Source organism: Diabrotica virgifera, chromosome 5 (assembly GCF_917563875.1).
Source record: "Diabrotica virgifera virgifera chromosome 5, PGI_DIABVI_V3a".
Lineage (NCBI taxonomy): Eukaryota > Metazoa > Arthropoda > Insecta > Coleoptera > Chrysomelidae > Diabrotica > Diabrotica virgifera.
The window spans coordinates 256,349,241-256,365,974 of record NC_065447.1 but is presented as its reverse complement, the minus strand read 5'-3'; the positions used below and the strand labels follow the sequence as shown (position 1 = coordinate 256,365,974).

The window sequence follows — 16,734 nt, the reverse complement described above, 5'->3', positions numbered from 1 at the left end:
CTGATATGAATATTACGTGGCACGAAAATGTATTTTCATTTTGAAGCAAAACAAAATTATAGTTTTATTTTAAAAGATATTTTCATAATATTTGCTAAATTTGAAGTAAACGCGCCACAAAAGAGTTTCAAAATTCAATCTGTATCAAAGTTACTCTTTTGTGGCGTTTTACTTCAAATTGGGCAAATATTATGAAAAACTCTTTTGAAATAAAACTAGAATTTTGTTTTGCATCAAAATGAAAATATATTTTCGTGCCACGTAATATTCATATCAGATCTTTTGTAGCTGGAATATTGTATGCGCCACTCATTTTTACTGCATTTAGCGGTTTTTTATTCTTGAGAATGCTCTGTAAATGATGAGAATTTTAAGGAAAAAGCATTCAAATGTTGCCAGAAAACTACTAACGTTATAGTGTGCATAAAATGTGGAAGTATTTTTCATTTATCTTGTTCATCAAGAAAAAAGCAGAAATGTATAAAGTTATGTGATACTAGAATTGTATGTGAGACATGTGAACAATCTGAAAATCCGAAAGGAAACTCAGTAAGTCATACTCAAGAGGTAAATGCACATATCCTACAGTTGGAAATTGATTTTCTAAAAACAATTTTAAGTGAAAAAGAGGAAAAATATAAAATTTTATTTGATAATAATCAATTGTTAAAAAGAACTAACGAGCTCCTTGAAGAAAAAGTAAAACAAAAAACTAAAGAACCTGAATTCAAGGTAATTAACGTTGACAAAAGAAAAAACTGGACTTCCCCTGGTAAAGATGATAAACAACTACAAAATGTTAATGACCTTACTAATAGTAAACAAACTGAATTAGTAGTGACTAAAATTCCTGCAGACGGAACGCTAGCGCGATCCTCAACATCGACAAACTTTGGAAATGAAGTGCCAAATGAAAAAAAATACATTACATCAAGACAAATGAGTGCCGCAATGCAAGAAGCCAAAACTCAAACTGTTTTACATAATCTGTTGAACACTGAAAATAATGCTCCGGTTCTTTCAGAGTCTTCAAGCAACGGTGCGTGGACACAGGTAGCTCATAGAAAAAAGAGGAAGTTCTTAGTTGGAAGTACCGAGTCACCTTGCAACATTGAGGCTGTTCCACAAATGATCAACCTACATGTGACTCGCCTAAAGCCTGATACAAAACCGGAGCAATTAGAAAAGTTCCTGGAAAATCATTTAGATGGCGTAAAATGCGAAATCCATCAGTCCAAAAAACCTGACATATATGCATCCATGAAAGTGACCATTAGACGAGACTTAATTAAGAATGCATGGAAGCGAGAAATCTGGCCCAGCGGAGCATTAGTCTCGTTTTTCAAGATGAGGAGGACGCTGTCGCATTAGGTGGGTCCTCAAGCAATACAACTATTTCACGTATAGTAAATGACTTTAAATTGAAGTTAATCTCGGTTAATGTACAATGTTTAACAAACAAACTTTTAAATCTTGAGCTTTTTTCTAATGCTGAAAAACCTGACATTCTATGTATTCAGGAGCACTGGTGTAATGAGGATAATATTAATCTTATTTGGGCAATTCTCATATAAGAGGTATCAAGTACATAGAGAATACGGCCAAGGAGAAAAGTTGCTGTTTTGACATTAAACCCTTATATTATGATTTGTGTCCTACTTAACTATCTTTTCACACAAGGGCAAGTCAATTTATGCATATTTTATTACTTTTTACAAAGCCAGGGTAAATATATTGGGCAGGGTAGAGACATCAAGATCAGGGTAGATACTTATTTGGCCAGGGGAGAGAATTTGTGGCAGTAAAAGTAACAAAATTAGTAAAATCAACTTTAATTAAACATGGTATTTAACATAGAATCATACTATCATTTTTACCAATCAAATTAAACATAGCTAAATCAGACTTATTTCAGCCTGTTTTCATTGAAGACTTACAGCAAAAGTGTCTTACATCTTCTTGACACTACACAAATTTTTTATATGGAATTAACATGTCATACAAAATATTTTTGTGGTTACAACAAACAATAAAACATTCTTTTATTCATACTAATTATATATAAGTCTTTTAAGTAATACAAATAGTCAGACTTGCGATAACCAGGTTAATTTTCATATTACCTGTACCTTTGCTACATTTTAATAAATGAACATGTAATAATTCTAAAATAACATAAAAACAACAAACAAGAAATGCACTCTCTTGCCTACATTATCAAAACACAAATTCTTAAGCTTTCTCAAACACATTCACAGACTCTTTGAAAGAGTAGAACATCCTCTGCCCTTTCAAAATAAGAGTTGGCATAGGTAGTGTCTGAACAATCTGATCTTCTGAAATGAATGAAATATCGTTTTCTTCTACCTTAAATACTTTTCCAGTTTTGTCCCCTATTTTACAGAAAACTACCTGCATTTCGTCATCTTCTTCCAAACCCGTACACATAGCCACGTAACGGTACTCTGTTTTTTTAGAGAGTAGTTTGACAAGAATAAAATCACCGTTTTTAAATGTTTTTTTGGATGTTGATGGTTGCTGATCATTCACTTTCTGGTGCTTGCCATCTTTTGGTGTAATGAGTTGTTCACTATCATATGGATTCTCGTTTTCAGACTCCGAATCAGGTCCATAAACATCCTCGACTCGGAGAGGAGCATTTTTATTATCGGAGTATATTATGACACCAATTTTGAAATGATCACAATTTCCATTGCAAAAGCAGCTTAAAGACTTCATTTTCAATTTTTTTGGATCTTCAATGCTCCATGACACTTGATGGACACGCAATGTACCGGGGAAACTCTTTATTTGTTCTTTACAACTAGCAATCAAAGCTTCTTTCTCAAGGATACTTTCGTCATCAATAACGAAAACGTTGATGCTAGGACAGTTTTTCTGAATAGCATTTGACAAATCGCTCAGAGATGCTATATCTTGACCACTAGCCACTAATCTGTCTGCAGATCTCTTGCAAACAGCTCCGACACCATCAGGAGCCCCCTTACCGTGTCCAGCTTCATGGTAATTCCACGAAAAGTGTGTAAGGTTTGGGTAGAATTCTGTTAAATGGATGACAAGAAAGTGAAACATGTATTTGTTGCGGTATTGTGTCACGGGTCCATCGCTCCAGAAATGGAGAATCTCTACTTCGGGTGGCAGGATGTTCAAAATGGGCTGTAAGTGTGCCCATATAGCTGGAGGTGAATGTGACAAATTTTGTGACAACGAACAATAGCAAGTAGTTTTTACTCCACCTGATGCTTCTTCTTTTGTGTAGCTGACGACCGTGTGCAGACTTATCTGTTGACGCGAACCTCCAAAATGGAATGCCTGAATCTCTTCTGCGTATTTAGTTAAGTAGTTTTCACTAAAGTCCATATGAAGCACAGCTTCTTTTACAGTTAAATTTGTTTTTTTAATCCTAAGACCAGAGTGCTGATGGACTATGTTTAGTTCGTGTTGAAGAAAATTGTCCAAATAATATTCTAATTGCATAACCAAATCACGAGGATAAATCTGTAGAGATTTTTTCAAATATTTAGTCACTTTTTTTGCCTTATGTGTTTTTGGATCAGTTATATTGGTAGAGACAGATTCCCACTTCCTGTAGACAATTTGAATACTATTATCAAATTCTTTGTATTTGAGTCCTTTATTTTTACAAGTTAAGCAGTCTCGGGAAAGACACTGTTCGTTATACCTATTGCAACAAATTATATGAAGGAGATTTTGATGCTTTGATACAGAGATAATCTTAGCTTGAAATAGAGCTGTGAGCATCAGATCCATATTGGCGTGTGTAATGCACAAACAAGTGTCACGTTTGTCGCAATTGGGCTGTACTATCCAAAATGGCTTAAAGCGACAGAATTGAGGATATGATATTTTGATGTTGCAGGTCTTCATGAAAGATATGTGAAGATTTCTTAGAGTATCCACAAGAACTCTCTTTTGTTTACGATCTCCTTTCTTCGTCAAATAATCTCTTTTGCCGGCACATAACCTCGTATTTGAGTCATCTTGGAGAAAATTTATAATTTTTCTCTTGATTATTTCATGATTTGTTTTGGCTTTCCTTTTATTTTCCAGTAATTGTACGTATTTAATTTTTCTTAGAGGTTTCATATTTTTTTCATTTTGTAGTATGCCATATTTTCTCACCAGTTTCCCGCTTATCATTCTTTTGAAAATTCTTTTTTCTTTATTATTTGGAAGAGAAGAATAATTTTCTTTTAATTGTTGATTGAGCACTTCTGCAAACAATAAATTTTTCTTCACTGTTTCTCTGGAACTTGGAGAATTCAACACCTGTTCTATTTTGCTGTTAGGTGTCAGTTTTTCAGGCTTTCGTAATCTTTGTAATCTTTTTTTGTAACATGCTAATTTAGTTTTAAGTTTATTTATGGTCTCATCTTTTTTCTTATTATTTAAATATCTTTGTCTTCTGGCTCGGTCTGATTTAAGTTTGGCAGCTACAACCCTTCTATGAGAATTAACACTTTGATCATTACCGTCTGACAACGATGGCGTTACCGAAAGATTAGTTATATTTTGAAGCGCAAGTCGTTGCCTTCGCTCTCTTGCTTTCTTTCTCCATATCTTCTGTGCCTTACGTTGCTCTCTAGGAGTCATTTTATCGACAGTCTTTATAAGTCCTTTCTCCTTCTTATTTAAATATTTTTGCTTTTGCAATTCATATTTTTCTGGATCATTTTTAATCTTTTGATATCGTAGTTTCTCTGCTTCACGTTTCTTCTGTAATCGTTCTTCACGTGTTAACTTCTTCCGTGGTGCCATGATCTGTAACAATATTAGACAATAATATAATAACAATATGAACTGAGAATCACTTTTATTTTTTAGTCTTACTTAACTATTTACCAGAATTATTTAAGTTATGTATTTAGAACGGAAACATTGCTGAAAATTAGCTATATCTAAGTTAGTTTGCACCAACATTATCTCCCCTGGTCAACAAGTCTCTCCCCTGGCAGTTTTTTTGCCAGGGGAAATATGGCAGGGGAGAGACGTTTTCATAATAATTGTTTATGTTTTAATTGACAAAAAAAATATTTCGGTAGATTATGTATCACATTTTAACTCTTACATTACAATTAAATTGGACCAGCAAATGCAAATAAATTACATGAATAATATAACTTTTGTGACTTACCAGTGGAGAGACACAATCACCTCGCGAAACCACCACACTGCTTGAACTCGTTGCAACAACTAGCAAATGGCGGCACTCTGACGACTCGTGTGTTTTGGATTGCTAACTTCACATCGATAGATGACCTTGAGCGCTATTTCGAATATAAATTCGTTTCATATTATGTTTTTAGTAGCTGAATGAAATTTGCCAGGGTAGATACACAGAACAAAGTGGGACAAACTTTAAGTTTAAAAATTATTGGAAATAAATAAATATTGTTGAATTTTTTATTAATAATAATTAAATTTATTTAATGAAGTTCGTGTTTAATATATTTTAGTTTAGCAACTGATACAAAGAAGTTATGTTTCGTCTTCCAATTAAACTGAAACCGGCAAGAGGACAGGCCAGGGTAGAGACATTTTTAGACTTTATAAGGGCTTTCAGAAAAATATACTTTAATTGGGCATTTAATCGTAATGTTATTTAATAAAGTACATTATGGTGATATGTTTCATAGCAAAAAATAACAACTTATAGAACAATATTTCTATTTTAAACTGATTGCCGCTCAAGTTACCTCTTATATGAGAATCACCCATTTATATCCCAGGGTACACTTTAGTAACCCATTTTACTAGAAAAAATAAAATACATGGTGGAACTCTTATTTTATCTAAATCTGGGACAGACAAGTATGCAGTCTCAGTCGTTGATTGCCGTAAATTCTCTGAGGAAGAAAGCTTTGAATGTTGTGCTGTGACTATTTTAATCAGTAACTGTAAATTTCTAGTCATTAATGTGTACAGAACGCCTAACAGCAATCTAGATTCTTTTATAAATAATTGTTTTAATATTTTAGGTCATTTTCACAACCGTGTTGATAAAATTTATCTCTGTGGAGACTTTAATATCAACTACTTAATTCAGAGCAATGAAAAACTTCGATTAGATGATCTTTTTCAATCGTTTGGTTTGTCTCTTAATATCCCAAATATACCAACACGTATTTTCATGAATAACAATAAAGTAACAAAAACAAAAATTGACTACATTGCTACTAATAATATCACTATGAATCATACTTGTCAAGTCAATCAACCCAATATGGGTGACCATCTTGCCATTATTTTTGACATTGTTGTAGGTCGTAATCAGGATAGGATGGAATCTAATATAAAACAGCAGTGTTTTAGGTGTTTAAATGATAATAATTTAGACATCCTAAAACAAGACTTAATGAGGATTGGTTTTTGCGAGGTATACAATGAAAGTAATACTAATAACGCTTTTATCGAATTTATGGATACTTTAAACTTTGCTATTACTTCAAACTGTCCCCTTAAAAGTAAAATAGGTAAGGACGTGCATAAAAGTAAAGGTTGGGTTGATCATGACATATATGCTAGGAGTAAACAATTAAAAAACCTATTTAATGAAGCTAAAAACTCTAATAATAGTAACATCTGGAATGAGTATAAAGCTACCAAGAAGGAATACAATAATCTTATTGCTGAAAAGAAAAGGGAATTCAATTATCTTCAAATTGTAAGTAGTAATAATAAACAAAAAACTATGTGGAGTATAGTAAATAAAACTATAGGGAGAAAGCAAAGTACTAATAAAATTAAACTCAAAATTGAAGACAAACTAATATCTGATGATAAAAATTTAGCTCAATATTTTGCATGCCATTTCAATGACAGAAATAATGCACTAAAAAATAGGCTTGACAATAACCCTCAAAACTGTACTTTATCACATAGGTGGACTATAGACAGTTTTGTTTATTTTCCAGTAACATCTGATGAGGTTCTTGATATTATTTGTGGTCTTAAAAATAAACATTCTTTTGGAAATGATGAATTAAACACAAGAATGATCAAACACATCAAGGATGTTATATCAGAACCGCTGGCATATTTAATTAACCTAGTATACAACACAGGTGAATTTCCTGAAAACCTAAAATTAAGTAAAATTGTTCCAGTATATAAAAAATCCGATCACACTTGTATTGATAATTATAGACCTATTTCTTTGTTAAATGTAATTTCAAAAATTTTTGAACGAGCTTACTACACTAGGATCATACAGTTTTTGGACAAAAATAATGCACTGTGTTCAGAACAGCATGGCTTTCGATCCGGAAGATCAACAGAGGGGGCTACTGAAGTATTTATGGAATCTGTCTATAGGCACCTTGATGATGGTCTTCTTGTAGTGGGTATCTTCTTTGATCTTTCCAGAGCATTCGACAGTCTTAAATTTGAATTTGTCCTTAACAAATTGTATGTCCACGGAATAAGAGGTAACATGTTAAATTTATTGAACTCATATCTTCTGGAGAGGAAATTCTATGTTGAATTAAACAAGGAAAGGTCAGACATCTTCAGTGTAGATGTAGGAGTGCCGCAGGGATCTGTGTTGGGACCACTGCTATTTCTTATTTTTGTCAATGACCTACCCGATCATATTACTCATGACCACATTGTAATGTACGCAGATGACTCATCTGTGATTGTATCAGCACATACATACGTAGAGCTTCAAAATAGAGTGTCAAGGGTTATCAGATTATTCCAAACATGGTGTACACAAAACTTGCTACAACTGAATATTGATAAAACATCGTATATACATTTTAGATGCAAACGAAATATGCCAGTTGTGTCTATTCCTGAAATTGTAAATATTCCAAACATAAAATTTTTAGGTGTATTCTTGGACCAGTTTATGAGTTGGGATGTTCACGTTGAATATGTTAATAAGAAACTAAATTGTTCATTCTATGCTTTAGTACAGTTGAAGAGAACACTCAGTATTAAAACTCTCATTAATGTATATTATTCTTTGGTTTATTGTCACCTTACTTATAATGTTACGTTATGGGGTAATTCCACAAAATCAGACACAGTGTTTATTAAACAGAAGAGAATTATTAGACTTATCTTCAATATTCCTTTTGGGCATACTTGTAAGCAAGTTTTCATTAATAACAATATCTTACCGTTGCCTTCCATATATATCTTGAAATCCATATTGTATATTAAGCATAATTTACATTCATTCAAGAGAAATTCTGATTTACATGCATACTCAACTAGGAATGCCAATCAGTTTGTTACTGTTGGTCACAAACTATCCAAATTTGAGAAGTCCACAGATTATGTGGGGGTCAGGCTATATAATCATCTTCCAAATGAAGTTAGATCTTTGCATCCGGTGAAATTCAAAAGAATTGTGAAAAGTATACTATGTAAACATGCATTCTACAGTGTAGAAGAATACTTAGCAACTAGATTGCTGTTATGAGTTCTGTCTAATATTAATAATTTTCATATTTATCAATGTACATTATGTTAAATCTAAAATTTAAGTGTATGTATAGGTATTTGATTATGTGTCTGTGACTATATTGTGTTGTATATCTGACGTGTATATCCATCTTTATGATGGCAGCTGTAAAGCTATACCAATAAAGTATTCTATTCTATTCTATTCTTGTTCCTTACACGTTCAATATATTGATCAATATCGATATTGCTTCAATAATATTGACTATGTACAGGTGGCTTTAAAGACAAAAATTTGGAATGTTATTTTACAGACTGGAAATAAAAATTCCAAAAATTTGTAGGTATTATTTTTCGCATGTTATTGTTAATATCTAGACACCTAATTATCTACAGGAAACAGGTATTTTAGGTACAGTGGAACCCCGATAAGTCGGCCCCCGATAACCCGGAACTCCGGCTAACCCGGACCGATTTTTATCAGACAAACATTTCAACAATAAAAATGTATTGCTGTTACAAAATCTCGTGAACCTAATTCATTCATTTGGTGACGTCAATATACGAACGAAACGATTGATGAATCCGACATTACTGAAAATATCAGGGTGCAGATGGGACCCTGTCGCGCAATTCGCAGCAAATAAAATAGTCGTATGTTTTTGGCTTCATTTTATTTCGGTTATACATACGCATTTTCAAGGTTCACGAGGTTTTGTACCAACTCTATGTAATATAATATTTGAGAGATAATGGAACCGGATTGAACTACATATAGCATAGTAAAAATGACTCATGGTACACCACATTCATTGTCGAAAACAACAGGAACCTGTATTATCCTTTATTTTTTTGAAACTGTCTGTGTTAGCATTGTTTAGAAAAGACTATTAAAATTCTTTTTTTAACAATGGTCTTAGTCATCACTCTTATTAAATAACATAACATCAGAGACGGTATTGTGTGTAGTAAAGTCATATTATTGTTCGCTTCCGTTTTGTAATCGTTCGTAAATTTATTCAGATTTTGTGTTTGCGTGTCTTTTGTCTATAAGGGCAACAAAACGTAAAAATGTTGTAGTGACAATGAAAAAGAAACTAGAAGCATTAAGTAGAAATGATAAAGGTGAATCTTGCAGCATTATATTATGGTGTCGGTACATCTACAGTATCAGATTGGAAGAAAAATAGAACTAAAATCGAAGAATTTTTTTTTCAAAATGATAACAAAAGACAGTTTGGACAATCGGTGCAAAGCTAATAAAGCTAAGAATGAGACTTTTGACGACGCTTTGTATGTGTGGTTTTGTGTGGAATGCGAACGTGGTTTACCAGTGTCTGTGTGACAATTATAACGGAGTTTATCTGTAAGCATACCATATTTTATTAATTTTTACCATTTTCTCCGGCTAACCCGGATTTTCGATAACCCGGATCGGCCGCGGTCCCAATTAATCCGAGTTAACGGGGTTCCACTGTATTTATATTTAACAACATATAAACACTATAAAAATAGAAACTTTTGCAAGTATGCAAAATACCAACCGGTGTTACCTTAGCCATAAATTTCATCCATAAATTTTTTTTTCATATTTTCACAGAAATTTGGTATAAATTTATCAAAAATGAATAAAACAGATAATATTGACAAGAAAAATGTTATATATGTTATATATGTTTGGAAAAAAAAATTTAAACGGGCGATGTATTGACGGTGAGTAGATAATGCCACTCAAATTCAAAAATCCTTTATGGATGATACGTTAGTCAACTTTTTTTTTCAGTTTTTTGTTAAATTCTCAAAGTAAATATAATAAACCATAACATATAAAAAAATCGTGATGGAGGTATTTTCCAAAATAAGCGAAAAAAATTCTGAAACTTAGATGTATTGCGCGATATTCGTTAATACGTCTCAAATTCAAAAATCCTTTATGGATGGTACGTTAGTCAACTTTTTTTCTCAGTTTTTTGTTAAATTCTCAAAATGAATATAATAAAGCATAACATGTAAAAAAATCGTAATGGAGGTATTTTTCAAAACAAGCGAAAAAAATTCTGAAACTTAGATGTATTGCGCGCTATTTGTTAATACGTCTCAAATTCAAAAATCCTTTATGGATGGATCGTTAGTCAACTTTTTTTCTCAGTTTTTTGTTAAATTCTCAAAGTAAATATAATTAAGCATAACATATAAAAAAATCGTGATGGAGGTATTTTCCAAAACAAGCGAAAAAAATTCTGAAACTTAGATGTATTGCGCGGTATTCGTTAATACGTCTCAAATTCAAAAATCCTTTATGGATGGTACGTTAGTCAACTTTTTTTCTCAGTTTTTTGTTAAATTCTCAAAGTAAATATAATAAAGCATAACATATAAAAAAATCGTGATGGAGGTATTTTCCAAAACAAGCGAAAAAAATTCTGAAACTTAGATGTATTGCGCGCTATTCATTAATACGTCTCAAATTCAAAAATCCTTTATGGATGGTACGTTAGTCAACTTTTTTTCTCAGTTTTTTGTTAAATTCCCAAAGTAAATATAATAAAGCATAACATATAAAAAAAACGTGATGGAGGTATTTTCCAAAACAAGAGAAAAAAATTCTGAAACTTAGATGTATTGCGGGCTATTCAGTAATACGTCTCAAATTCAAAAATCCTTTATGGATGGATCGTTAGTCAACTTTTTTTCTCAGTTTTTTGTTAAATTCTCAAAGTAAATATAATTAAGCATAACATATAAAAAAATCGTGATGGAGGTATTTTCCAAAACAAGCGAAAAAAATTCTGAAACTTAGATGTATTGCGCGGTATTCGTTAATACGTCTCAAATTCAAAAATCCTTTATGGATGGATCGTTAGTCAACTTTTTTTCTGTTTTTTGTTAAATTCTCAAAGTAAATATAATTAAGCATAACATATAAAAAAATCGTGTTGGAGGTATTTTCCAAAACAAGCGAAAAAAATTCTGAAACTTAGATGTATTGCGGGCTATTCGGTAATACGTCTCAAATTCAAAAATCCTTTATGGATGGTACGTTAGTCAACTTTTTTTCTCAGTTTCTTGTTAAATGCTCAAAGTAAATATAATAAAGCATAACATAAAAAAATCGTGATGGAGGTATTTTTCAAAACAAGCGAAAAAAATTCTGAAACTTAGATGTATTGCGCTCTATTCGGTAATACATCTCAAATTCAAAAATCCTTTATGGATGGATCGTTAGTCAACTTTTTTTCTGATTTTTGTTAAATTCTTAAAGTAAATATAATTAAGCATAACATATAAAAAAATCGTGATGGAGGTATTTTCCAAAACAAGCGAAAAAAATTCTGAAACTTAGATGTATTGCTCGGTATTCGTTAATACGTCTCAAATTCAAAAATCCTTTATGGATGGTACGTTAGTCAACTTTTTTTCTCAGTTTTTTGTTAAATTCTCAAAGTAAATATAATAAAGCATAACATATAAAAAAAACGTGATGGAGGTATTTTCCAAAACAAGAGAAAAAAATTCTGAAACTTAGATGTATTGCGGGCTATTCGGTAATACGTCTCAAATTCAAAAATCCTTTATGGATGGATCGTATTAACGAATTTGAGACGTATTAACGAATAGCGCGCAATACATCTAAGTTTCAGAATTTTTTTCTCTTGTTTTGGAAAATACCTCCATCACGTTTTTTTTATATGTTATGCTTTATTATATTTACTTTGAGAATTTAACAAAAAACTGAGAGAAAAAGTTGACTAACGTACCATCCATAAAGGATTTTTGAATTTGAGACGTATTACTGAATAGCCCGCAATACATCTAAGTTTCAGAATTTTTTTCGCTTGTTTTGGAAAATACCTCCATCACGATTTTTTTATATGTTATGCTTTATTATATTTACTTTGGGAATTTAACAAAAAACTGAGAAAAAATTTGACTAACGTACCATCCATAAAGGATTTTTGAATTTGAGACGTATTAATGAATAGCGCGCAATACATCTAAGTTTCAGAATTTTTTTCGCTTGTTTTGGAAAATACCTGCATCACGATTTTTTTATGTTATGCTTTATTATATTTACTTTGAGAATTTAACAAAAAACTGAGAAAAAAAGTTGACTAACGTACCATCCATAAAGGATTTTTGAATTTGAGACGTATTAACGAATAGCGCGCAATACATCTAAGTTTCAGAATTTCTTTCTCTTGTTTTTGAAAATACCTCCATCACGTTTTTTTTATATGTTATGCTTTATTATATTTACTTTGAGAATTTAACAAAAAACTGAGAAAAGTAGTTGACTAACGTACCATCCATAAATGATTTTTGAATTTTAGACGTATTACCGAATACCACGCAATACATCTAAGTTTCAGAATTTTTTTCGCTTGTTTTGGAAAATACCTCCATCACGATTTTTTTATATGTTATGCTTTATTATATTTACTTTGAGAATTTAACAAAAAACTGAGAGAAAAAGTTGACTAACGTACCATCCATAAAGGATTTTTGAATTTGAGACGTATTACTGAATAGCCCGCAATACATCTAAGTTTCAGAATTTTTTTCGCTTGTTTTGGAAAATACCTCCATCACGATTTTTTTATATGTTATGCTTTATTATATTTACTTTGGGAATTTAACAAAAAACTGAGAAAAAATTTGACTAACGTACCATCCATAAAGGATTTTTGAATTTGAGACGTATTAATGAATAGCGCGCAATACATCTAAGTTTCAGAATTTTTTTCGCTTGTTTTGGAAAATACCTGCATCACGATTTTTTTATGTTATGCTTTATTATATTTACTTTGAGAATTTAACAAAAAACTGAGAAAAAAAGTTGACTAACGTACCATCCATAAAGGATTTTTGAATTTGAGACGTATTAACGAATAGCGCGCAATACATCTAAGTTTCAGAATTTCTTTCTCTTGTTTTTGAAAATACCTCCATCACGTTTTTTTTATATGTTATGCTTTATTATATTTACTTTGAGAATTTAACAAAAAACTGAGAAAAGTAGTTGACTAACGTACCATCCATAAATGATTTTTGAATTTTAGACGTATTACCGAATACCACGCAATACATCTAAGTTTCAGAATTTTTTTCGCTTGTTTTGGAAAATACCTCCATCACGATTTTTTTATATGTTATGCTTTATTATATTTACTTTGAGAATTTAACAAAAAACTGAGAAAAAAAGTTGACTAACGATCCATCCATAAAGGATTTTTGAATTTGAGACGTATTACCGAATAGCCCGCAATACATCTAAGTTTCAGAATTTTTTTCTCTTGTTTTGGAAAATACCTCCATCACGTTTTTTTTATATGTTATGCTTTATTATATTTACTTTGAGAATTTAACAAAAAACTGAGAAAAAAAGTTGACTAACGTACCATCCATAAAGGATTTTTGAATTTGAGACGTATTAACGAATACCGCGCAATACATCTAAGTTTCAGAATTTTTTTCGCTTGTTTTGGAAAATACCTCCATCACGATTTTTTTATATGTTATGATTTATTATATTTACTTTAAGAATTTAACAAAAAACTGAGAAAAAAAGTTGACTAACGATCCATCCATAAAGGATTTTTGAATTTGAGACGTATTACCGAATAGCCCGCAATACATCTAAGTTTCAGAATTTTTTTCTCTTGTTTTGGAAAATACCTCCATCACGTTTTTTTTTATATGTTATGCTTTATTATATTTACTTTGGGAATTTAACAAAAAACTGAGAAAAAAAGTTGACTAACGTACCATCCATAAAGGATTTTTGAATTTGAGACGTATTAATGAATAGCGCGCAATACATCTAAGTTTCAGAATTTTTTTCGCTTGTTTTGGAAAATACCTCCATCACGATTTTTTTATATGTTATGCTTTATTATATTTACTTTGAGAATTTAACAAGAAACTGAGAAAAAAAGTTGACTAACAAACCATCCATAAAGGATTTTTGAATGTGAGACGTATTACCGAATAGCCCGCAATACATATAAGTTTCAGAATTTTTTTCTCTTGTTTTGGAAAATACTTCCATCACGTTTTTTTTATATGTTATGCTTTATTATATTTACTTTGAGAATTTAACAAAAAACTGAGAAAAAAAGTTGACTAACGTACCATCCATAAAGGATTTTTGAATTTGAGACGTATTAACGAATACCGCGCAATACATCTAAGTTTCAGAATTTTTTTCGCTAGTTTTGGAAAATACCTCCATCACGATTTTTTTATATGTTATGCTTAATTATATTTACTTTGAGAATTTAACAAAAAACTGAGAAAAAAAGTGACCAACGATCCATCCATAAAGGATTTTTGAATTTGAGACGTATTACCGGATAGCCCGCAATACATCTAAGTTTCAGAATTTTTTTCTCTTGTTTTGGAAAATACCTCCGTCACGTTTTTTTTATATGTTATGCTTTATTATATTTACTTTGAGAATTTAACAAAAAACTGAGAAAAAAAGTTGACTAAAGTACCATCCATAAAGGATTTTTGAATTTGAGACGTATTAACGAATAGCGCGCAATACATCTAAGTTTCAGAATTTTTTTCGCTTGTTTTGGAAAATACCTCCAACACGATTTTTTTATATGTTATGCTTTATTATATTTACTTTGAGATTTTAACAAAAAACTGAGAAAAAAGGTTGACTAACGTACCATCCATAAAGGATTTTTGAATTTGAGTGGCATTATCTACTCACTGTCAATACATCGCCCGTTTAAATTTTTTTTCCAAACATATATAACATATATAACATTTTTCTTGTCAATATTATCTGTTTTATTCATTTTTGATAAATTTATACCAAATTTTTGTGAAAATATGAAAAAAAAATTATGGATGGAATTTATGGCTAAGGTAACACGGGTAAAATACCACTATCACTATAAACAACTGTTTATTGTAGAATATAGAGTCTGGGAAAGTATAAATCTAATCTGATATGTGAGATAAACTCAAGGCCAGTGTTACCACTAATAATAGATAGCAACAATTTAATCAGTGTTCCTTAAGATTCTTTAACTTGAATTTAATTATTGTAATGCACAATGCTGACTATGAGTCATTGGTCAGTTACTCATTTTAGGGGTCCTATTCAATATTAATAATTATTTTCCCATGCACAGTCACTTCTCACTCCAGCATTTGGATATTTGTAAAAAATAATTTAACAATAAAATGATTTCTAGGTACAAGATTGGATTTTACATCAGATCAAGTCATCAACAAGAAGCACGACAATACCTTGTCAAATAAGAACAAAGGAGTTAAAGGACCCTTGATGATATTAAATGAACTATACCCAGATGCTGAGTTCACATGCATTTCCAATGAGAGTGATCCTTACGGTAGATTTAAGATCTCTATAAATATCAACAATGAAACCTATTACGGAACTGGCTCTAACAAGAGACTAGCTAAAAACGCGGCAGCGTCACGAGCACTAAGCAAGTTAACCAATTACACCAGTCCTAGTTCTGCTAATTCTGCCATGGAAGATCTTCCGTTTGCCACGAAGGAAGAACAGGATTTGGCTGATACTGTCGGAAGACTTGTCAATGAGAAATTCAGTAGTTTGATGGCTGATGATTGCGTGCATATCAAGCGGAAAGTTTTGGCAGGTAAGTAATTATCTACTTCTTTCAGTTTTCACATTTTTGCATTTTTTATCTTGATAATTAGACCAGGGCAAATATGTGAAATAACATATACCTTTAGATGTGAGAGGTATTGTAGATTGTAGGTATTTTTATTGACTGTATTATTTATTATTTAAAACTGTTTGGATGAACTTTATTAACTTAAATATTAAATTTTCAATAGAAAATTTACATAAAAACAAAAACTTTATTGTCAATTTGAAAAAATGAAAAAATTTTATGAAGTAAATTTCAAAAATTAATTAAATACTAAGTAAATTGTTAAGATTTTTAAGTTAAGTTTTAAGTCTTTTTTCAAATTTGGGCATTTTAAACTGGTGAAAATTTTAGGACACGTTAGTAACTACAATCACTTTTATCTTAGCTCATTTTAAAGCTTGCATTAAAAACTTTTAAAAACAATCTGAGCATTTTTTGAAAAACCTTATGTTATTTGATGATAAAATTTCGATTGCACGTTAATTCAAATATGACTCACCTTCATCAGGTTGTAACTCCGATTTATAGCCATGATAATAATAAAAAAAACATTTGATTTGTCATTTCGTATTTCTTTTTTTATTATTATGACTTTTTGATTAAATAGTACTGTTTT

General features: G+C 31.0%; 1 protein-coding gene across 1 annotated transcript in view; it reads left to right on the top strand.

Annotated features, from left to right (window-relative positions):
* LOC114326125 (double-stranded RNA-specific editase Adar) overlaps nucleotides 1-16,734 on the top strand; it is a 30,179-nt gene that overhangs the window by 1,196 nt on the left and 12,249 nt on the right. The window contains exon 3 of the mRNA XM_028274367.2: nucleotides 15,669-16,100. Within this exon, the coding sequence (XP_028130168.2) occupies nucleotides 15,669-16,100 (432 nt within the window). The remainder of the gene's footprint in view (nucleotides 1-15,668; nucleotides 16,101-16,734) is intronic.